Raw genomic sequence first — 22,888 nt, forward strand, 5'->3', positions numbered from 1 at the left:
AGAACCAGGGTGGCATGTGGGAAGGATAGGAAGATGAAAAAGATAAAGATGCTCTCTGTCCTCAGAGAGTTCACTTTTCCTTATCTAACTCCTTTTGGTAAACCAATGGTATCTGCCTTCCTGTAAATTTAGCCTTTACTTATTTATAGAGCCAGATGTAGCATCCAGCGATGCCACAAATATTGAATGCAGCATCAAACAAGATGGAGACAGCTATGTAGTCAATGGCAAGAAATGGTGGAGCAGTGGTGAGTATTCAGACTGACCCTTTGTGCTCAATGTTGTGCTAAAAGAATTTGAACATAGTTATTGGTTTTCTGATCACAGTTCTTTACATTCTGCCTTAGCATTTTCAAATTTAGAAATAGTTGATAAAAAGAAAAGTAAATTTAAAATAACATCTCAATTAGATGATGCTTCTTTTAAGCACAGAAAGCATCTTTTTCTTTTATAGTTTGTGAAAAATAACATTGATATTAGTGCACAATATTTTTGACCATTGTAATTTCTACCAAAATTAAATTTTAATAGGGACATATCACATGGACTATAATCCTATCCTAATATATAAAAGCCAGGGGCCATCATGACCAAAACAACCAGACAGAGACCGAACAGCAGGCTGCGTGGGGTGACCAGGCCGGCAGGGGGGTTAGTGAGAGATGACCAAATGACTGAACAGCAGGCTGTGTGGGGCAACTAGGCTGGTGGGGAGGGAGAAGGAGGGCAGTTAGGGGCAACCAGGCTGGCAGGCAGAGGCAGTTAGAGGTGATCAGGCTGGCAGGGCGGGCAGTTAGGGGCGATCAGGCAGGCAGGCAGGTGAGCAGTTAGGAGCCAGCAGTCCCAGATTGTGAGAAGGATGTCCAACTGCCAGTTTAGGCCTGATCCTGGCAGTCGGACATCCCCTGAAGGGACCTGGATTAGAGAGGGGAACCCCCCACCCCTCCATGCATGAATTTCGTGCACCAGGCCTGTAGTAATTTATATATAATTGTTTTTAAAGACAAAGTATACATTATTACAAATAATTTATTGTGGTACATATTTTTCATTGCTTAAAAATACAAGTGTTTAAGTAAAAAATAAGAATCTTTACACATAGAAAAGTACATTGTTAATCAACTCTCAGTAATAGACTCACATAAATGGATGAACCCTTTAAAAAGTTATAAAAATAACTGATTATAATAATCAGGTATGATTGTCTGAGGATTGCTTCTAACATATACATGATAAATCTAACGTAAGTCTAATGGGATAACCAGTTTATTACTAAAGAAAGGTGACATATGGAAGCAAATTATGTGTTTAGAAACTTACCAAGAAGGTATTAAAAGGGCCAGAAATGCTTTTAAAGTATTTTTTGTTGTTGTTGATGGTTATTATAAAATCACTTACAAATTAAGAAACAGGAAAAGAGGGATAGATTATATTTTGCTGTATAGTTAATCAAGGATTAAAATTATGCAGGGAAATCATTCTTATATGATTTAAAATAATTATAAATGCCCCTTAATATAAGCCTCTTTATTAATGTTTTAGATGGTCTAACATAGCAAAATGTTTTTATTACTTATGCCTGTTATTACTATTTTCCAATATTGTTCATTTTTATTTTCTTGTTTTATGCATTGATTATTGTGTTTCCTCTTCTTGGTTTCTACCCTCCCCCCTTCTTCACCCCAACCTCTTCTTTGTAATAAGTTCCCACCACAGTGTCTTGAGATTTGAATTTCAGAATAATGCAGATGTTTTAGCTGAGGGCGAAGCATCACTCATGTGTATCGAAGCAAGACACAGAGCAGTTTTACATTTAAATGCTGAATGTACTGGTTGGCTCTGTAGGGACTTCAGAATCAAAAGGAACCTCCTCCACATTTTGTCTTTGTCTTCTCCAGGTCCCATATTTCTTGGCCACTTTCATGATGTAGTTTTTAAAAGAGGATCCCATGAAAACGTACAGGACTGGGTTGAGGCAGCTGTGAAAGAGTGCGATGCTCTCTGTGATCTGGATGGCGACATCCATGCGTTTGCTCATGTCGCAGTTGGTGATCAGGGAGTAGATGATGTCTATGGCTTGGCAGAACTTGACAATGTTATAAGGCAGCTGAGTGGCAATGAAAACTATAACCACTGCGAGCAGAACTTTGAGGGGTCGAGATTTTTTAATGTTCGGCATCTTGATGAGTGTCCTTGCCGTGATAAAGTAGCACACTCCCATAATAAGAAAGGGTATCACAAATCCGATGCAGATTTCCAGCATTTGAATCCATGCTTTCAGTGATGTTTTTAGGTGGTATGGAAAGATGGGAACGCACCTAGCCTTGTGATTTACAGTATAAAAAACCAGCTGAGGTATGCTCAGCAAAATGGCAGCCATCCAGACACAGACACAGATGAGCCAGCATGGTTTGCCCACTCCTGAGTGACTCGGGGCTCTAGTTACTGCCCAACATCTGTCTAGGCTGATACAAGCCAAAAACTGCATTCCAGAGACAAAGTTGACTGTGTACAAGGCCGAAGTGACTTTGCACATGATTATCCCTAAAACCCACCCATGAACTGCATTAACTGCCCAAAAAGGCAGAGTGAATAGGAGGAGCAAATCTGCCACTGCCAAATTCAGGATGTACACATCTGTTTTGGTCCTCTGCTTCTTGTAATAGGCATAAATCGCCACTACTGTGGAGTTGCAGGCAACTCCACTGATGAAAGCTATTGTGAAGAAGGCAGGCAGGAAAACTTTTGCAAAATTTCTGACCTCCTCTTTTACACAGACCACTTCATACTGACTGTAGTCATGAGTGCCATTTATTTCACTTTCCTCATAATAGTAATCTGTCGATTCATTGTGCTCCAAAGCCATGGCTGCAATCTAAATGGCAAAAAAGAATACAGGATATTCATTTTAATGTTGCTTGCAAGGAAACTTTTTTTTTAACCTAGCATATACTTTGTTCTCTTACTAGAGAAGAGATAACATATATGAGCCTGAATCTACCCTTCTTTTTTTTTTTCTTTTTTTAAAAAATATATTTTATTGATTTTTTACAGAGAGGAAGAGAGAGGGATAGAGAGTTAGAAACATCGATCAGCTGCCTCTTGCACACCTCCCACTGGGGATGTGCCCGCAACCAAGGTACATGCCCTTGGCCGGAATCAAACCCGGAACCTTTCAGTCCACAGGCCGACGCTCTATCCACTGAGCCAGACCGGTTAGGGCATGAATCTACCCTTCTTTGAAATCCTTTAATGGAAGCCACATTGGAGTATATCCCCAAGACTAGTTTTCATCCACAGGCACACCCCATGCTGCAGCACACGTACTCATTCTGCTCTTTTATCTCATGGACTATTTCCTGCCCTTCCCTTGGAGGGCCAATTCCTGCTCATTTAACTTGGATGTTACTTCCCCAGAAGACTTTCCTGATCCAGAAGCTATATAGACATATCTCTAAAAAAACTGACCCCATCCTATGGAAAAGATGCGCCTCCCAACTACATTTTCCCTCTATGTCCTAAATTCCCTATGATGGTAATTAATACCCTATAGAGTGTGTGGCACACACTAGCTGCTCAGTAAATACCTGTCAAATACATGTTTTACCAGCAGATATAAAGCTGTTATTCTCCTGCCTCACCCCTGTTATTTTACTATTTTGGCTATTAATACCCAGCAATAGTAAGATAAACTTACACAGAATTCACAAGCTTTAAAATGTATTTAATAATGTCTTTCAATGTTTTTATTAGAGTGCTGAGTTTTGTTTTGCTTTTTTCTTACCCTGTCTGTCTCCCTTTAGTTAGTTTTGTCCTTGGAAGAATCCAAAATATTCTTATAGAATCATGAATGAAAACCTTACTTTCAGAACAGTGTGATAACTTATGGTACATTTTCAAAAGAATGTTCTTATACTTGCTACCTTTTTGGGGTGAGTAAAGCAAAGTAAAGAAGGGCCCCTGAGGACAGCTACCACATAAAAGAACTACTTTTAACAACTTAAAATGACTACTTTTATCCTTACTGTTTTTGAAAAGTTCCAATCTGGAAGATTACCCTAGTTTTCATTAATTATTAACACAATGTGAACTTTGTTATTTCCTTCTCTTTTATCATAGAAATCTTGAACCTGATAAGGAACAATGTGGTCAAATAATATAAGATATTAAGGAAGGTTATTTTAAAATAAGAATTAATCTCATTAAAAATGTGCATAAATAGGAGTAGGAATGAAAATTATTTCCAGAAACGATCCTCTGGCAATAGCATAGAAACATATTTGGATAGCTCTGTAATTATTACAGGAACAAAAAAATTAGCGTTTGTAAAACAAAGCAAAAATAATGGTATAGCAAAACCTGTTTCTCATTAATAAAATTTCATAGGCAATAATGATATTAAAATAATGCATATTTTCTTCTTGCTATATTTAAGTTTAAAAAATATAACTTTTCAGATAGCTTTTTTTGCACATAAATGTTTAGACTTTTATGCATCAACACTCCTTCTACATAAGTAAATATAAAACATTTTTGAGCTTTCAAAAAAAAATCATATCCAAGTCAGAATGAGGAAAGAAAGACCAACCTGTTTCAGTGTGCAGAAAGAGAGCAGCAGTCTTGCGTGCAGTGCGGAGTGAAATCAAATGACCTAGCTAACTGGGGCTACTTTTGTTTTCACTTTATACCCCGCCTTTATCTTGCATCCAAAAGGGCTTTCCTGAAATTTAACCTCCTGAGCACTTGATCTTTATTTCATGTATAACCATCCTGTGAAACCAAATCCAAGTTCTTAAGTGTCCTACGACACAAACCTGGAAGAATTTCAGCTTGTTTCAACAACTACAGACCTTTCAAAGTTTCCACTTAGCTGAAGGCAACCAGAAAGTGCCTGTGGCTTAGGAACTGGCTGCCAAGTCAAAAGAACTCACCCAAGAGCATCCAGGCAGCTAAGGAGCACTGTGGGTAGCATCAGAAAAATGCTCTCTAAAGTTATCTTGTCTAGGAAAGAAAACAGAAATTATTTTTCACCCAGAAAATTATCTTTTTGAAGACTAAATTAGAAGTAATCGTTAGGCATATCTAGGAGTTAATATTTTTGTGCCACATTAGTATTTTCCTTAAGCTGTGAGACTCTTTGCTTCACTGTTCCTCTATCCTTGATCCCAAAGTATGCCTTTCCCCATGACCTTAAACTCTTTGGCCTTCTTGCAACCTTTTTCTTCAAAGACCGGCATCCCCTCCGATGTCTTAGTCAGTTGTTTATTTTTCTGATTCCAAACAAATGAAAATTAGAGAAAGAAATGTATGCAGATTTAGCCTTTGTGGTTTATTCCAAGTTGACTCTCCTCATATTTACATAACAGTTCTCTTGTTTATTACATATTCATGCAAGGCTAGGCTTAGTCTCCACCTGCAGAAGTTATTTCAGACCCATGTCATTTTTTCTCCAAGCAACTCAATTTACAGAAAATAGGGTCTGGGTCATGGGGCCTTTGTCTTCCTTCCCCTCACCACAGTACACATGTGAGGGTACAGCCAGATTCTTCCCCTTGTTCTCCACCTGTCTTTGAGGAAGAGTCACTTGCAGGCAGCTAAACCAGTACTCTAGCGAAAAGATTGCCTGGATTGGTGGTGTTTGTCATCTTTCAGTGCAAATGCTTCTACAATGGCCAATTTTAAGCCACCAATATGAAGCCACTGAAAGCAAAATTGCTAAGAGGCTGGCAGAATGGGCTCTCCTGAGCGGGCTGTAGCACACTCCTCCCAAAGAAGGCACCTCTTCTGTTTACCAACCTGATCCTTACTCCAACCTCTTGCTGCCTTCTGAAGGACACTGCTCTTAATGTCCTCCCTATCCCTGCTCTCTCTAGACTCTCTGTTCTTTCCCTTCTCTTAACTCTTATTCTTCACCTGATATATATGGGGGCAGGAGGAAATAATGAGCAACCTTCCTCTAAATTCTTAGAGTGGCCTACAAAATCCCTCCATCCCTCATTGCCTCTCTGACCTTATTTCATAGGACTTGCCCCTTTGCCTGCTTGTTCTGCCACACCCACCTCCTCACTGTTTTTGAATGTACCAACCACATGTCCTACCTAGGGCTTCTCCTATTTAGGATTCTCCTGTCTGCTGGAATGTGCTTCTTCCCTCACCTACTTCAAGTCTTTGTCCAGTCACCACCTTCTCATTGAGACAATCCCTTACTTCCCTATTTAAAATGCACCCTGCCTATACTCCAGTCCACTTTTCATGTGTTAATGTACTGTATCAGTTGTCTATTGCCTCTTGCCCTGTATTAGAATATAAACTCCATCAGAGCAGCTACTTTTGTTTGCTTCTGCACTGATATTCCTGAGTGCCTGGGATAGTGTCTGGCACATAGTAAGTCCTCAGCATTTTTATTTAATAAATAATCCTACCTTTCCTTCTGATTATTACCCCGTTTTGCTTACCCTGGTTGCTGTACTTCATTTAAAATTTTTTTTTCAATTAGAGTTGACATGCAATATTATATTAGTTTCATGTGTACAGCATAGTGGTTAGACATTTATACAACTTAGAGGTGATCCCTCGGTAAGTCTAGTATCCACCATACACTAGACATAGTTATTACAGTATTATTGACTGAGGAAGGGCTCAACAAAGGAACAACAGTGCCTGCCCATATCTCAGACCTAGAGAGTGCTGCCCCTCCAGCCCTCGCCCTAAAGCTAGACAGTTCAGTTCCTCCCTGTGTGTCCCTTTGCTGGAGCTTAGGGTGAGTGTTTATGAGTGAGTCTGTGCTCATGTCCTTTAAGAGGGTCAAAAGTGCCCTAACCGGTTTGGCTCAGTGGATAGAGCATCAGCCTGCGGACTCAAGGGTCCCGGGTTCGATTCTGGTCAAGGGCATGTACCTTGGTTGCAGGCACATCCCCAGTGGGGAGTGTGCAGGAGGCAGCTGATTGATGTTTCTCTCTCATTGATGTTTTTAACTCTCTATCCCTCTCCCTTCCTCTCTGTAAAAAATCAAGAGGGTCAAAAGCAGCCCTCGGTCTCACCTCCATTCAGGTCCCTGCTATTTTCACAGCCAGGTGTTGTGGGGACTCCTCTTCCTGGCACTGGTGCTCCAGGTTTGGCAGCCCACTGTGGGGCCCAGATCCCTGGCTCCTCAGGGGTGAATCCTGCTGTCAAGATACAGTTCCTCATTCTTAACCTCCACACCTGGGTGTGGGGCAGCCCATTTTGTGTCTCCACCCCTCCTACCAGTCTTGACCTGGCTTCTTATATCCTTAGTTACAGGAATTCTGTTCAGCTAATCTGCAGTTGGTTCTCAAGGGTGGTGGTTCTATAATTTAGCTGTAATTTTTATGTGGTTGTTGGAGCAGGCGAGCACAGTGTTTCCCGACTCCACCATCTTGACCGGAAGTCAATGTTATACTTCTTTAATGACTAGTCTATAATTGCAGCCTCCATATTTAGTAATTGCATTATGTATTTAATCCATCTAGATGACATGTGTATATAATACTGATCTGTGGGCTTTTGATTTTGCTATTACTTTTATCTAGACTACTCCTCCCACTTCACTATACTTCCCTAACTCCTATTAAGGGTTCAGATTCAGGTCTGACCTTAACATTACTTAATCCAGGAAGCCTTTCTTAACCCTTCTAGGTTAGTTCAGATATACATTCTCTACTCCAATAGTACTGCTCATGAATTGTTAGTACTTATTAAAATATTCTCTCTTCCATAGCAATCTTGTATCCTGCTATGTCCTCACATTTAGCTGTGTGCCTTATTCATAATACCAGCTTACTGAATATTAAATACATGAATGAATCAGTGAATCAGTGTTAAGTAATTTACTGTCCACAACCTACAAGTTTAGCAATGGATCTGGAATTTTGGATCCACATCTTCAGTCTCAGATTAATTCTATTTTTATCATACTATTTCTTATATATCTTAGTTTATTTTTTGTGGATTACCATAATTTGCCTTGCCATTTCAACTATGATAAGACTTTTAGAATGTTTCTAATATTTTGCTTTTACAAATGATGTTACAGAGAGCATATTTGTAGATGTTGTGAGAAACTGAACTTAATCTAATCTTACTGCAAAGTATTGAAGAATGTGACTCTGTAACTATCCTTTTTTTTCTTTTTACAGAAAACATAACACTCTTCTATTCTACTGTAGAACAATCCCAGAAAGTTAATTGCTTATAAAGCTTCCTCATTCTTTTTGGAAGGGTTCCATTATATGGACATTCCACAGTATATTTAAATAGTCTCCTACTGATGGATACTGGTTTATGCCCAATTCTTTGCAAATACAAACAATACTACTGCAATGAATGATCTGATGCATCAGTCACTTTGTTCAGGAATAGCTTTCTGTAGGCTAAACCCAGAATTTTAATTGATGAATCAAACACTAAATGAATCTGTAATTTTGATGGATATTGCCAAATTATACTCTATAGGGTTGGTATTATTTTGTATTCCCACCAATCATGTATGGAAGTGTCTATTTCCCTAAAACCTTGATAAGAGAATGTTTTACTTGACTACCACTTTGCTTCTTTCTAAATGACTTCTAATGGTTTAGAAGTCCTCTCTCCTGTGCCCTTGCCAGCCATGTGTGAAATATTTCCCAAAAATTGGTGGGGGTTTTTTGCTTTTTAATTTTGTTTTTTAATGTATATTAATTTATATAGACAAGCCAATTTATATTTTTCTTTGATTTCATTTATCATTTTTAAGGTTTAAAATTTATTTTCCATTCAGAATTTCTTTAAAAATTATTTTTTCTTCTAGTTTCTTTTGGCTTATTAAAATTCTTTTACATTTTTTTAATTCTGCTCTATTTTAGAATTGATTTTGATCCTATGGTATTCTGTAACTACAACAGCAATAGTAGCAGCAGCACATACATTTATTAAATACTTAGATATAAACCTTCCTAGATGTAAAGTAAGTGAATTTCAAAGAGTGCTTCTCGCATTAAAAATCACACATACTTTTAGAGAACTCATAAGATTGCTTTTTCAAAAAACTATATGATTGTATGATAAACATTATTTTTAACAAGTGGGAATTTCATTGTAAAATGGTACTTAAATCATAATGGTTTTTTATTCCAGTTTGGATTAAAGTATTAGTTTTAAAGCTACGACCAAATGAAGTTTAAGTATTTCACCTCAGAAATTCAATGTTACTAGAAGAAATAGCTTTGAGACTTTGCAGATGTCTACCTGTCCTCTATATTATATAACTGTTTACATCACATTCTTTTTAAAAAAATAATGTTTTTATTGATTTTTAGAGAGAGATAGGGACAGGGATAGAGAGATAGAAACATCAATGAGAGAGAAACATCATAGATCCCCATTGAGGATTGAGCTGCAATGTGGGCATGTGCCCTGACTGGGAATTGAACCATGACCTCCTGGTTCATAGGTCAACACTCAACCACTGAGCCACACCAGCTGGGCACTTTATTGTTACAGACCACATCCATACCCAGTGGTCGGGTTTCTTCCCCACCTGTCATCTTTCATTGTGTTAGGAATGACTTCGTTTAATAACCATGTGGTTTTTAAGAGTCTAAGAAATTAAAATTCATCAGCAAATATCAGGGAGATGTCATTTTTCAGCCTGACTTAATTCTGGCACTTGAACAGTCTTGAAATACCACAGAGTTTGGATTAAAAACAAAAATATTTTATCAATGCCATCTATTTTTATTTATGAAGGTGTATGACAGCAGATATATTTAAATGTTTCTGGTCTATTCAGATTTCCTCTAATATATTTCATTTTTGACACCTGGAATCCTGTTCATTAACTAAAATAATTTAAAAGAGCAAAACTCTCTTTAGAAGAAGGACATTTTAACTGCTATACTTTCCAAATTCTGCGTGTAGAATTTGATGAGATGATATATTTGTGAGGGGTTTTTCTGTTTTATGAAACATCAAGGTTAAATAAAAATATTTCAAAATTTACAACCTATGCATTCACCCTTACATCCTTGCTTAATGACCCCCAAAGAAGAGCCAATTCAGAGGTTTTATTTTTTAAATCTGAATTGTTTTAGATTAGGGAGAATCAAAGAATTACTTACCTCTTTTGTTGTTAATCCTCACCCAACGATAATTTTTTCCATTGATTTCTTTTAGAGTGGAGGGAGGGAGTGAGAGAGAGAAACATGGATGTGAGAGAGACACATCGATAGGTTGCCTCCTGCACATGCCCAAGTACTATGTGCCCTTGACTTGGAACCGAACTCAAGACCCTTTAGTGCACAGGCTGATGTTCTAACCACTGAGCAAAGCCAGCCAGGGTATGCTTACCTTTTATTTATATATATATATATATATATATATATATATATATATATATTTATATATATATATATATATATATATATATATATATATATACACATACACACACACACACACACACACACACACACACACACACACACACTCTAGAGGCCCGGTGCAGGGAATGGGCCTAAGCCGCAGTTGGACAGCCTTAGTGCTGCCATGGAGGCGGGCCCCTGTGCTCGTCAGCCGGCTTGTGCCTGAGTGGTGCTCCCCCTCTGGGAGCACACTCACCACCAGGGGGAGGCTCCTGCATTGAGCGTCAGCCCCCTGGTGGTCAGTGTGCATCATAGCTACCGGCTGTTCCACCATTCAGTAGATTTGCATATTACCCTTTTATTATATAGGACTAGAGGCCTGGTGCACAAATGCCTTTCTTTTCTTTTCTTTTTTTTAAAAATATATTTTTATTGATTTTTTTACAGAGAGGAAGGGAGAGAGATAGAGAGTTAGAAACATCAATGAGAGAGAAACATCAATCAGCTGCCTCCAGCACATCTCCCACTGGGGATGTGCCCGCAACTCAGGCACATGCCCTTGACCGGAATCAAACCTGGGACCTCTCAGTCCGCAGGCTGACGCTCTATCCACTGAGCCAAACCGGTTTTGGCTCACAAATTCATTTCTTTTTAATTTTTAATTATTTTTGTTGTTAATCCTCAAGTGAGGATATTTTTCCATTGATTTTTAAGGGAAAGACAGAGAAACATCGTGTGAGAGAAACATATCAATTGGTTGCCTCCTACAGGAGCCCCAATCAGGGCCTGGGCCCTGGGAGGAGCCTGCAACTGAGGTACATGCCTTTGACTGGAATCAAACCTGGGATCTTTGGTCCGCAGGCCAAGGCTTTATCCACTGAGCCAAACCAGCTAGGGCACTTTTATTGATTTTTAGAGAGAGAGGAAGGGAGAGGGATAGAGAGATAAAAACATCAATGAGAGAGAAACATCATTTATCAGCTGCCTCCTGCTTAACTGCTACTGGGGATCAAGCCCACAACCCAGCGTGTGCCCTGACTAGGAATTGAACCAGTGACCTCTTGGTTCCTAGGTCAACACTGAGCCACACTGCCCAGGCTACCTTATTTTTTAGTTTCTTCAAAATTTACCAGATATCTGAAATTTATTAGGCACTTACACAAAGCTATAGCAACTATTTTTTTAAATTTTTTTTATTGATTAAGTTATTACATATATGTCCTTATCCCCACATTACCCCCCATCCCCCCCACTCAGGCACAACAATTTTTTTTATGACAGAAAGAGCAAGGCAAGAAATGCTATTGGGAAATATTAGAGAAAACTATATATATTCTGAGTATTAGGAAAATGGGGCTTTCGACTCTGGTTTAAGGGAATTAGAAGATTTTACTTTTGAAGGATGTAGCTTCTGGCTATCTAGACTAAGATCCATGAAACCTTAAAAGATTTATCCAAAATGTTCTTGATTACCAAGATAGAAATTGAAAAAGAAAAGATCTCTACCAAAAATGAACCCCAAGTCATACCATTATGTCCTAATCTGTTTACAGTGTGGTATTTAATGGCCAACTTAATATTATTTTTTTAAAAATGTCCTGTGCTGAGTTGGTTAAAAGGCTTCTCCTTTATTTCCTAGTCACGATTTGAATTACATGTATGAACATATGATTGCATGTTCTGCCAACTCTGGGGAGCAGTTGTGGGATTCAAGATCAAAATCAGTCTAAGGTGCTTCCTTACTCCACTCCCAGCCCATGAGTGAATAGTCGTCAGTTTTAGTCACGCTACCTTCTTCCCCTTTGTTCCCTTTCCTGGGTGAAAGTTTTTTTAGTGGGTTTAAAAAATCAGTTGAAGTGTTTAATAAGGCAGAGTGTGGTTGAAGGATTTCTGGAGTTGTGTATTATCACATGGAAGAAGTGAGGAAATGTCCCACCCTGCGCAGGAAATGGGTCCTCCAGGGCCATGTTAGATGTTCTAATTAAGAGAAGATTAGGAAAGAGAGAAAAGAACATACTGCAGTTTACTCAGCAAGTTTCTGTCTCCTTCTCCTAATTGGGATCTACAGATTTGTTTACAAGATGGTAGGCTAGTGTTTAAACTTATTATTATTATTAAGTTAGAAGTGGTAACGAATCAGAATCTAGCTAAGAGCATACGCTTCCATCCTTCCACACCCCAATAGCCTACCCCAGAGAAAATTCTTCTAAAGTTTCTGGTTTTAGTTCTTTGGTTTCTGCTATAATTTTAAGTAAAATGTTTTTTTTCCTCTCTCTCCCAGTTTATTTATTGACTCTCCAATGTGAATCCTGACAATTTCACTCATTTGTATTATAACTCTCTGCGTGTGTGTGTGTGTGTGTGTGTGTGTGTGTGTGTGTATTTCAAATTTTTTGTTACTTTTTAAACGTTAAATGATCTCTAAATCTTTCCTCTGCATCCTCATTGGACAGCACCTCTTCAAGCTTTACTATAACATGAGGCTAAGAGTGCACTGACCCCTTTCTATACCTTTATCCCTTCCTTCCATACTGTATCTGGTATCAGCCACAGCTGCTACTTTTACATCGTCAGGAGAAATAGCATTTATGTACTTTCTTGCAACCACAGTCATAGTTGACCATAGGATGACTCTAAACTTTGAAACCAACAGATAGCACTTGCCTTATAGGACTATGTTAATATAGGGTGCCCCAAAAAGTATATACACACTTTGAATGATTATAAAGTCGGTGATTATTAGCATACAGTTCATTTTCAAAATTTAAAAGAATCTACAGAAATTATTAATTTTTTTGTCAATATCTGTTTTCAAATTGATGACAGTTCTAGGCATTGCTGATAACGCAAAGCAATGGAATCGCAACCATCAAGAATCATTTTGTTTGGTATTTGTGTGCCCTTGATTCATCAACTATTGCCAGTTTTGTACCCTTAACTTTAACTTTTATGTATCGCCATAAAAAAGTCTAGTGGATAAATTTTCTCTTTTCAAAGCTTAGTCTGGCTTCACGCATTATTTCAAATTGGTTAAACCTTAAAAGGAGTGAAAATTGAGTTATCAGCTGTTAAAGTATATACACATTATATTTGTATACCCCAATTATAAAGGCAGTGTTTGTATTTAACTGCATTTTCAAACTTCCAGTAGCATTTTAGGACGAATTTTCTGTTCAAAGTTTAGTCTGGCTGAAAAGGAGGGAACATCAGTTGAGTGATATCAACTGTTAAAGTTGTGTGTTCATGTTTTGGGACACTGTATTGATCAGTGACTCTCCAACCATTTAGGATTTCCCCTTTATTTGTGAAGCTCTGAAGGGTCACGAGCACATATCTGAAGATTCTTCTTTGCCAGTCAGTGGTCCTTTAAATCCGAGATTTTTTCTCTCTCCCAGTTTTACAAGTTTCTTTGATAAATTCTTCCCTTTAGTTTTCTCTTTATTGGACTATTTTTCTCTTTATTGGACCCCTTGTATTCTGATGTTGGACTTTGTTTTTGCTCTAATTATCTCTATCTTTGCCCTCCTATTTTTAGTCTCTTTTTCCTTTGCTTATGGAAATTTTTGTGATTTGATCTTTAGTGCTTCTATCAAACTTTGTTTTAGCAATCATAGCTCAATCTCTTAAGAGTTTTTATTTTCCTACTCTCTGGTTGTTCCTGTCGCATAGCATCCTTTTCTGGTTTTGTAGCTCCAATGCATTTGGACCACTCAGATTACATTAACTAGAAGTCTTTGAGTTAGCTCCATTGTGTTTTGCTTTAGGTTCTCTATGTTGTTTTATTTTGTTCCTCTAAGGTCCATTTGGTTTATTCTGGACAGTTATCCTCTTTAATGCTCTGGCTCTCTTCACATACTACAAATCCTTGCCTTTCTGTTCATACTTAAGAGAAAAGAAAGAGTAGCTGGTGGAGGTTTTCTTTGTTATTAACACTGAGCTCTTCCTGAGGAGGAATTCTGCAAAGAAACTTGGTGAACATGTCAAAACCGGTTTGGCTCAGTGGATAGAGCGTCGGCCTGCGGACTCAGGGGTCCCAGGTTCAATTCCAATCAAGGGCATGTATCTTGGTTGCGGGCACATCCTCAGAAGGAGATGTGCAGGAGGCAGCTGATTGATGTTTCTAACTCTCTCTCTCTCTCCCTTCCTCTCTGTAAAAAATCAATAAAATATATTTTTTTTTAAAAAGAAAAGAAACTTGGTGAACAGGGCTGGGCCTCACTTTAGAGTCAGCTGATAGGAAGCTAGCATTCAAGTCTCAGAGTGACAGGTTTTTTTAACACACGGTATACTTTCTCCTTAGGCTGTTAGATACCTGCCTGCAACACATTTGCCCACTTACAAATCTTGGATTAATTTCCCTTTTGTGACCTTACTTCTCAGTCATACCTTCTGACTCTGGGGCCAGAACCTCTCCCTTTGCAATTTCTTGTGTCATTTTCTAGACTCTTGACTTCTCTGCCCATTTCATTGGTCAACTTGCCTCCTTCTGTTTCCAGACATTTATTGAACTCTCTCATCTGTTGGTGACCACCAACTCCACCAATCCTATACCTCACCTTCTATATCCCTTTTCTATTATGATTTTACCTTCATTGTACTCATATTTTTATATCAATGGGATCTTAGGCACAATGGGAGACAAACATTTCTGCCATCTTGACTCTCTATAGGTTGGTTTTAGAAAAGCTATAATTTCAGTTTCTATTCTGAACTCTAGCAAATTCTTGATGTTTCCATTGTCTAGTTTTCTCTGATTAGTATCTCCTCGATAGACTGAAAATACTACAAGAGCTATAGTTGTGCATTCTATTTCATTTTTTCCTATAGAGCCAGAGATTCAACTGTATGGAATTTCAAAATTCAAAATGCAAGTGCTAGGTTTTAAAGTAGACCCATTCAAAACAAATAAAAATATAATAAAGTAGGCTTATTCTCTCTAATTTCACTCTTCAGTTTTTTTGTCTGCTGCTTGCCTTAGTGTTTCTTGCCTAATCCTCTTCTAGCACTGTTTCTTCACTCTGCCTCTTCGCAGTCTCCTCTCCACCTGGTGTCAGGGCATCTCTCCTCAGCCCTGCCCGCCTTTACTCTTCACACTCACTGTATGTGTGTTTCCCAGACATTTCAATATACAACCTGTATTTCTTCTTCATATCTCTGCTACACATTTATATCTCCTAGGAGTATTTCTTTGAATAGTTTTGAGACTCAGTAATTTTCAATTCATGTTCAGTCTTGCTCTGTCCTTACTCCCATTCCCACCTCTCCCCATATTATTTTAAAATAAATCCCAGATATCACATCGTTTCCTTCAGTTATTTTAGTATGTTTCTCAATAAGGGCTGTTTAAAAAATGTAACCATTTACACACCTAAAATTATTTCATTATCATTGCATATCTAGGAAGTATTCACATTTCTAATCCTGTTTAATCCTATATAATAAAAACCTAATATGCTAATTAGACTGAACAGCCAAACGACCTTCTGGACGTCCTTCCAGACAACCTTCTGGACAAAGCCAGGGCTGAGAGGGCCGGCTGAGGCTGTGATGGGCTCGAGGGCCAGCCGAGGCCAGGCCGGGGCTGCAAGGGTTGAGCCCCTTGCATGAATTTCATGCATCAGGCTTCTAGTGGTTTCATAATTATCATTAATATTTTTAATTTGAATTAGGATCCAAATAGGGTCTAAAAATTACTGTTGGTTGATATGTGTTTAAAAGTCATTTTTAATCTGTAAGCTCCTTTTCTCCCTCTTTTTTTTAATCAATCAAGGATTTTTCCTATTTTTTTTTCCTATTTGTTTGTTAATCCTCACCAGAGGATACTTTTTCCATTGCTTTTCAGAGAGAGTGGGAGGGTTGGAGGAGGAGAGCAAGAAAGAGAGAGAAACATTGTGAGAGATACATGGACAGGTTGCCTCCCGCACACATCCTGAGCAGGGGATGGGGAGTGAACTTGCAACCCAGCTACATGCCCCCAGCCAGAAATCAAACCTGAAACCCTTTGGTGTGTGGGCCAATGCTCTAACCACTGAGTACATTGGCCAGAGCCGCCTTCTCTCTTTTATTGCAATTTATCTAAGAAACTGGATTACTTGTCTCAGATTTCCCACAGCTCATATCTTACTGATTATATCCCTGCATTGTCCTTTAATATGTTCTATAGAGTTTATCCTTTTAACTTTTTTTTTGTTTTATTGCTTAAAATATTACAAAGAGTAGTACATATGTCTCCTTTCCCCCCCCCCCCCCGCCCCCTGCCCCGCTTGACCTTCCCCCGTCTCCCCCTACCCCCAGTGTCTTCTGTCCATTGGTTATGCTTATATGCATGCATACAAGTCCTTCGGTTGATCTCTTACCCACCCCCCCAACCCTCCCCGGCCTTCCCCCTGTAGTTTGACAATCTGTTCGATGCTGCTCTGCCTCTGTATCTATTTTTGTTCATCAGTTTATAATGGTCTTTATTATCCATAAGTGAGTGAGATCATGTGGTGTTTTTCTTTCATTGACTGGCTTATTTCAGTTAGCATAATGCTCTCCAGTTCCATCCATGCCGTTGCAAATGGTATATCCTTTTAACTTTTAAACTCCTGGGATATTATGGCATTCAACCATTTGACATCATTCCTAACATTTCTCATCAAATCTTTATATCATTTCAAATCTCTTGAAACTGCATTTCATAAGAAGTTAGAAAAAAAGAATATAATTTAAGAGTTTGTAGTCAAGTTTAACTTAATCTGACCCAGTTGTTTATGGCCTTAATTAGAAAACCAGTTAAATGGTAGTTTCCTTGTAGGACCAGGTTCTTCAACTAACTGGTGAAAATGAAATGCACTTTTTTGAAAATAGGTTCCTTTATGGAATTGCCCTAGACCTCTGAACTGTAATAAAATAAAAATTTGCATTAAAATGAGAGAAGCTACATTTCAAATTTCTAACCCTTACATACATACATACAGAGGCTTACTGAAGGTGGAATCAGAGCCTCATACGTGTGGAGAGCTCCAAGCAGACCATCTTCAGCTGCTCCACAGTAAGGCTAGGGCCAAGGATGGAGTCTGGGATAGGTGCTGAGACCCTCACTCAAGTAGATTTCCCCTGGTCCAACTCCCTTGCAGGGGAAAGGAAGTTGTTTTCTCAGCCACTGGTTGGGGAGTAAATTTAGAGCTTTAACATTTCCTTGTCCATGTGTCAGAAAACAAGAGATCTAGCCGAAACCGGTTTGGCTCAGTGGATAGAGCGTCGGCCTGCGGACTGAAAGGTCCCAGGTTCGATTCCGGTCAAGGGCATGTACCTGGGTTGCGGGCATATCCCCAGTAGGAGATGTGCAGGAGGCAGCTGATCGATGTTTCTCTCTCATCGATGTTTCTAACTCTCTATCTCTCTCCCTTCCTCTCTGTAAAAAATCAATAAAATATATTTAAAAAAAAAAAAAAAAAGGAAACAAGAGATCTAAACAGGAGGAAATGCACTGGCAAGATTTCACAGCCTTCCTGGCTGGCTGCAGTCTGACATGGTGTGAACGGGAGCGCTTGTCATCTTTTCTAAAGGGCTGCAGCTGTTTCATGGCTTGACTTCTGGGTACTTCTGTACAGATTTCATTGATGGAGTCCATTCTTGGCCTTGCCAAGTCATTTTTCTTGAGTTGACATACAGTTTAGTACATAAGCATTCTTTTTTTTTTAATCAAGGATTTTTCCTATTTGTTTTGTTGTTGTTGTTTTGTGTGTGTGTGTGTGTGTTTTGTCAGGGATAAACTTGGAAGGATTAGAACTTTTAGGATATAATGTCAGACTGAAAAAATTTTTTATGATGTATTCTGCTCATTTTCCCCTTGGTTTTAGGAGCTGGGAATCCAAAGTGCAAAATTGCAATTGTTATGGGAAGAACTAAAAATGCCACGACACCAAGGTAATAAAACAACTGTGATTGAAATATATGTATGAAACAAGTCAGTCTTCCTCTCTATCCACATAATTTACTTAAGATGCAACATTTGGGTTCATAAATCACAATATAAAATATGATATTAAATTTCACACATTTGTATTTCACTATTTTTTTGCTTAAAGATATATTTAGGACATATTTTAGGAAATGTTGCTGTATATTCTTCACTGTGGAAATTCCTATATTAAAAGTGTTGCTACTTCCCAAAGCTTTTTGGGTCAGATTATAAAACAACATTTTTCAGAACTGTCTGTAAGTAATTAAGTGATGTTTAGATCAAACTCTTGAAATGTTTAACACTATATATCAGTTCCCATTGTTGAGCAATGAGAAGCCTCAATTAAATAACTTTTACTATTGTTCCAGATCCCAGCCTGCATCCGACTCTGCTGGATATATTATTTTTACACCCCATTCTAGACATCATTACTTATGTGTTATATGATGGCAACAACAAAAATGACAATTGTAATTCCTCCTAACATCTGTTTTATTTCTCCACTTAGCAGACTTCTCCTAACATCTTTTTGTTTTGATCAGACACAAACAACACAGCATGATTCTTGTTCCTATCAACACACCTGGAGTAGAAATCATAAGGCCTTTGTCAGTTTTTGGCTACATGGGTAAGTGCTCCATCAACATGGCTCTGCTGGAAGACTGGAGTGTGTAGTTAGACTGCAGGGAATAGATTGCATTTTAATGTAGGACATGTGTTCTTAGAAGTCTTTTGGCCTAACAACTGCCTTAATATAAATGCCAACAAAGAAAGAGAGGTGGTGCATTTTGTTTACTTTTGGGAAAGGGCGTATTCAAGGAACAACTCTGACTGCCAGTGTTCTGTCTGTCATCCAGGAGAATGGGCCAATGTAAAATATACCTAGAAAAATTAAATCTAGGCAATCCATAATAAAATTTATTTTTAGCTTTCTTAATTATCCTATAAAAGCTGTAAGTAATGAGTTTTGACTGAATTGAATGCAAAAATTTTCCTCTCTTCTGTCCTTGCGTGGGATTTCTAAGGATACCTTTTTTAAAAATATTTTTTTATTAATTTCAGAGAGGAAGGGAGAGAGGGAGAGGGATAGAAATATCAATGATGAGAGAGAATCATTGACCAGCTGCCTCTTGCACGCCTCACACTGGGGATTGAGCCCGCAACCTGGGCATGTGCCCCGACTGGGAATCGAACCGTGACCTCCTGGTTCATAGGTTGACACTCAACCACTGAGCAACGCTGGCCGGGCAGCAAGGATACTTTTCTTACCTGCCACCCACATCAGGCTCATGTCCATTGTTTCCTTGCTGCTCAGGTCATTCACTCAGCAAGTATCTGAGTGCTGACCTGTGCTTAGTGCTTAGTGTACATTAGTGAAAACAAGAGACTGATCTCTCATAGAACTTACATGCTTCAGGCAGGAGACAAGGATTAACTACAAACATGTAAATAAGTAAATTAGGGAGCATGGTGATTATACAGCAGGTGATAATGCTATGAAAAAGTTTATTGAACTTCTGGTTCTGTGGTGACACTGGCTTTCTCTTTGTTGTGGTGCAATGAAAATGTTCAAGTTTTGCCCTAGCTGGTTTGGCTCAGTGGATAGAGCATCGGCCTGTGGACTGAAGGGTCTTGAGTTCGATTCCAGTCAGGGGCACATGCCCAAGTTGCGGACTCAATCCCTGGTGGGGGGCATGCAGGAGGCAGCCAATCAGTGATTTTCATCATTGTTGTTTCTCTCTCTCCTTTCCTCTCTGAAATCTATAAAAATATATTTTTAAAAAAGCTCGTTTCACAGAACATCTGACATGATCACCCTCTAGGATGCAGCTGTAGAACGCACCCACAGATTAAGCATTGGCGAGATGGGGATGAACAAGCTCACTGAAGCAAGTTGTGCATAGGAAGTTGGCTTGCAGACCAGCAGCCTGAAAAACTCCCACAATGGGTTCATCATATCGATTGGCTGCAAATACCCTCCATTGCAGAGCTATGTTAGAATTTTCAGTATGAGAAATCCATCAGCATTTCTCCAACTCCCTATGCCCAAGGCCAAAAGAAACAGTGTGGAGAAGATTGATTACTGACCTCGCTCTGACAGGAAAAGGGTGTGGGGTTAGCATGAGATTATCTCCAGAACTGGGCCGGGAGGAGCAGTGCTGTAAAGACAAGTGTGAATGTGTTCCCAGCTTCAGTGATATGCCAGCATTTTCAAGAGGTGACACATTGTGAACAAGCCTGCACTGGGAAAAACATTCCTAAAGGCCCAGCCTGCTTCATCTCCAGTGCTGAGCCCGCGCTGTCCCTCTGAGCAGCCTCTTTGCATCTTTGGGCACTGGTTTTTACAATGATAAGAAGAAACTTAAATTACATTACTCACTTTCAATTTTTGAATTATTAGAACTTTTTTTCCCAAGCAAAATTTTCTTTGGAAGCCCATATATAAAAAAATTCAAAGCAGCAGCAATAATAAAATAGTCTGATTGGAGCTGTGGAGCCATCTTCCCCTTGATCGGCTGCAGCCTGCATGCCCCCTATTAGGGATCGAGCCCATAAACCAGGCATGCGCCCTGACCAGGAATGGACTGTGACCTCCTGGTTCATAAGTTGGTGTTCAAACACTGGGCCATACTGGCCAGGCCCATCTTCCCTTTTAATAGCTCTACAACTTCAGAGAATGAGTTCAAAAGCCCTGGGTCAAATTTATTTTTAAAAACTCTTCTAACTTGAACATTTGATGAGTTTTCTGGGGTATAGGATGCTAGGGGGCTGGCTCAGGGCTCAGATCTACCCAGGAATGTCTGACATATGAGGCTTTTAAATCCTACTGTCTAAGTAATTATACTTCAGATTAATTATATGGTACTATTTTTTTGTTAACTCATTTTGCTCTTTAAAATTTTATTTTCTATTTGATAGATCATTTGCATGGAGGACATTTTGAGATCCATTTTAATCAAGTGCGAGTTCCTGCTAGCAATTTAATACTAGGTGAGAAAAGTTTGCAAAAATGATTCTACTGTACTGTGTACTAAAATATTTCCATGTCTAAATATGGAAAAGATGTAAAGTCTGCCTTAATTTAGATACTTTCCCTCTTACTCCATTTACAAGGGAATATTATTCCACTTTGTGGATTTTCTTACATGGAATAATGTTTTATTAAAGTGTTTGTGTTTTTGTATCACATCAATTGAAAACATAAACAATTATAGAATTCAGAGCCACATGCTTTTTCCTAAAACATGATCTTCAGGCCTCTGCTTGTTTTAAGAAAACCTCAGTACTCTCTGAATTCAAATTTTACACGGTATAATCATAAATAACCTGAACACTGTGTGCCTGGAATGTCTCCGCCCTCGTTTATCGGAATCCTGCCCCACCTTCAGAGAATCTCGCCAATGGCACCTCTTCCAGGAAGGCTTTTGTGCTCCTCACCCCATCCACTCTGCAAGACCCAGGCCTGCCAGGCCCAGGTTACAGTCTCTTCCTCCTTCGCCGCCTCTGTCCTCTGTATCCCGGATTCCTTCCAGCCTTGTCTCCTCTTCTTGACTTTAATGGCTAATCTTCCTCTGTAACCATCGTGGAACTAATAAATAGCTTAGGCATAGTAGGTACTCAAGAGGTAATTCTTAAATTTGATCACAGTGTTTAATGATGGCGATTTAAAAAGAGAAATCAAAAGTTCTGTAAATGCATAATGAACCTAATTACAGAACTTTCTTTCCTACCAGAATGTCATTTATACTGAAGGTCAGCTCATCATTTTCTCAGGATTTGTGTAACTAACACAATGAATGGGCTGCAGCTACTTTCCTCTTGGTGTTTCTTTCTCACAGGTGAAGGAAGGGGATTTGAAATTGCCCAAGGCCGCCTTGGGCCTGGCAGAACCCACCACTGTATGCGAACCGTTGGTCTGGCAGAGCGAGCTCTGCAGATCATGTGCGAACGGGCAACACAAAGGGTGGCCTTTAAGAAGAAACTGCATTCGCATGTAAGGATCATTATTTACTGTTTCAATTTGTTGCAGCCAATGCACTACACTAACCTTGAACCCAAACAGCATTTGGTCAGAGAGAGATTTCCTCTGCATGAAACCAGGAGATTCTTTCCCCCAAAGTACATTTATATCTGTATTTAAATGTAGTCTGCTAAGAGAGGTTTCTCTTTGTGCGGACTAAATAACTCCCAAAGTGCTTCAGCACTCAGCACGGAGAGCGTGGACAATCCTTCAGCTTTCTCAGATTCTCGCTCTCCAGAGAATCTGGGACATTATACTGTCTGTGGGCATGTGAGGGCTGTCATAGGAGAAGGGTCTGCTTTGTTTTCGGCTTTCTGGAAGAATTAGTATAGGTAAGTGTAAAGATAGAGGAAAACAGCCTAAAATTCAGTGAGAGGAGAGAGATTTAAAAATGGAATGGATGCATCAGGAGGAAGTGAGTTCCCTGTCACTGGGAAATCTAAGTAGAAATGGAACCAATAGTTGGTGGAATATTCATGCTTTTTAAAAATTCTCTCTATAAATGACGAACTACTGAGTCTATTGTTTACAAAGCACAATAAAAATTAGAGAACATGCCCT

At 39.0% G+C, this 22,888-nt stretch overlaps 3 protein-coding genes across 7 annotated transcripts in view; 1 reads left to right on the plus strand and 2 right to left on the minus strand.

Moving 5' to 3' along the window:
• The window catches only part of UBA5 (ubiquitin like modifier activating enzyme 5), a 65,659-nt gene extending 60,944 nt beyond the window's left edge, over nucleotides 1-4,715 (minus strand). The window contains exon 1 of the mRNA XM_036332592.1: nucleotides 4,589-4,715. The gene's annotated coding sequence lies outside the window, so the exon portion shown is untranslated. The remainder of the gene's footprint in view (nucleotides 1-4,588) is intronic.
• Nucleotides 1-22,888, plus strand: part of ACAD11 (acyl-CoA dehydrogenase family member 11) — a 72,741-nt gene that overhangs the window by 42,948 nt on the left and 6,905 nt on the right. For all 4 annotated transcript variants that reach the window (XR_004971555.1, XM_036332588.1, XM_036332587.1 and 1 more), the window contains exons 13-17: nucleotides 150-248; nucleotides 18,203-18,269; nucleotides 18,849-18,934; nucleotides 21,226-21,297; nucleotides 22,146-22,300. Coding sequence is in view for 3 of the 4 variants with exons in the window: in XM_036332588.1 (XP_036188481.1) it covers nucleotides 150-248; nucleotides 18,203-18,269; nucleotides 18,849-18,934; nucleotides 21,226-21,297; nucleotides 22,146-22,300 (479 nt within the window). In the remaining variant the exon portion in view is untranslated. The remainder of the gene's footprint in view (nucleotides 1-149; nucleotides 249-18,202; nucleotides 18,270-18,848; nucleotides 18,935-21,225; nucleotides 21,298-22,145; nucleotides 22,301-22,888) is intronic.
• ACKR4 (atypical chemokine receptor 4) lies at nucleotides 1,012-7,064 on the minus strand. Of its 2 annotated transcripts, none has more exons than XM_036332596.1 (2): nucleotides 7,041-7,064; nucleotides 1,012-2,875 (listed from the first exon to the last, which is right to left on the minus strand). In XM_036332596.1, exons 1-2 carry the CDS (start codon nucleotides 7,044-7,046, stop codon nucleotides 1,814-1,816), a joined length of 1,068 nt encoding a protein of 355 aa, XP_036188489.1. In that variant the 5' UTR covers nucleotides 7,047-7,064; the 3' UTR covers nucleotides 1,012-1,813. The 2 variants fall into 2 exon arrangements, with proteins under 2 accessions (XP_036188489.1, XP_036188490.1); XM_036332597.1 differs by lacking the exon at nucleotides 7,041-7,064 and adding an exon at nucleotides 4,589-4,723 and having other exon boundaries at nucleotides 1,513-2,875.

Source organism: Myotis myotis, unplaced genomic scaffold, assembly GCF_014108235.1.
Source record: "Myotis myotis isolate mMyoMyo1 unplaced genomic scaffold, mMyoMyo1.p scaffold_m19_p_13, whole genome shotgun sequence".
In the NCBI taxonomy this organism is placed as follows: domain Eukaryota; kingdom Metazoa; phylum Chordata; class Mammalia; order Chiroptera; family Vespertilionidae; genus Myotis; species Myotis myotis.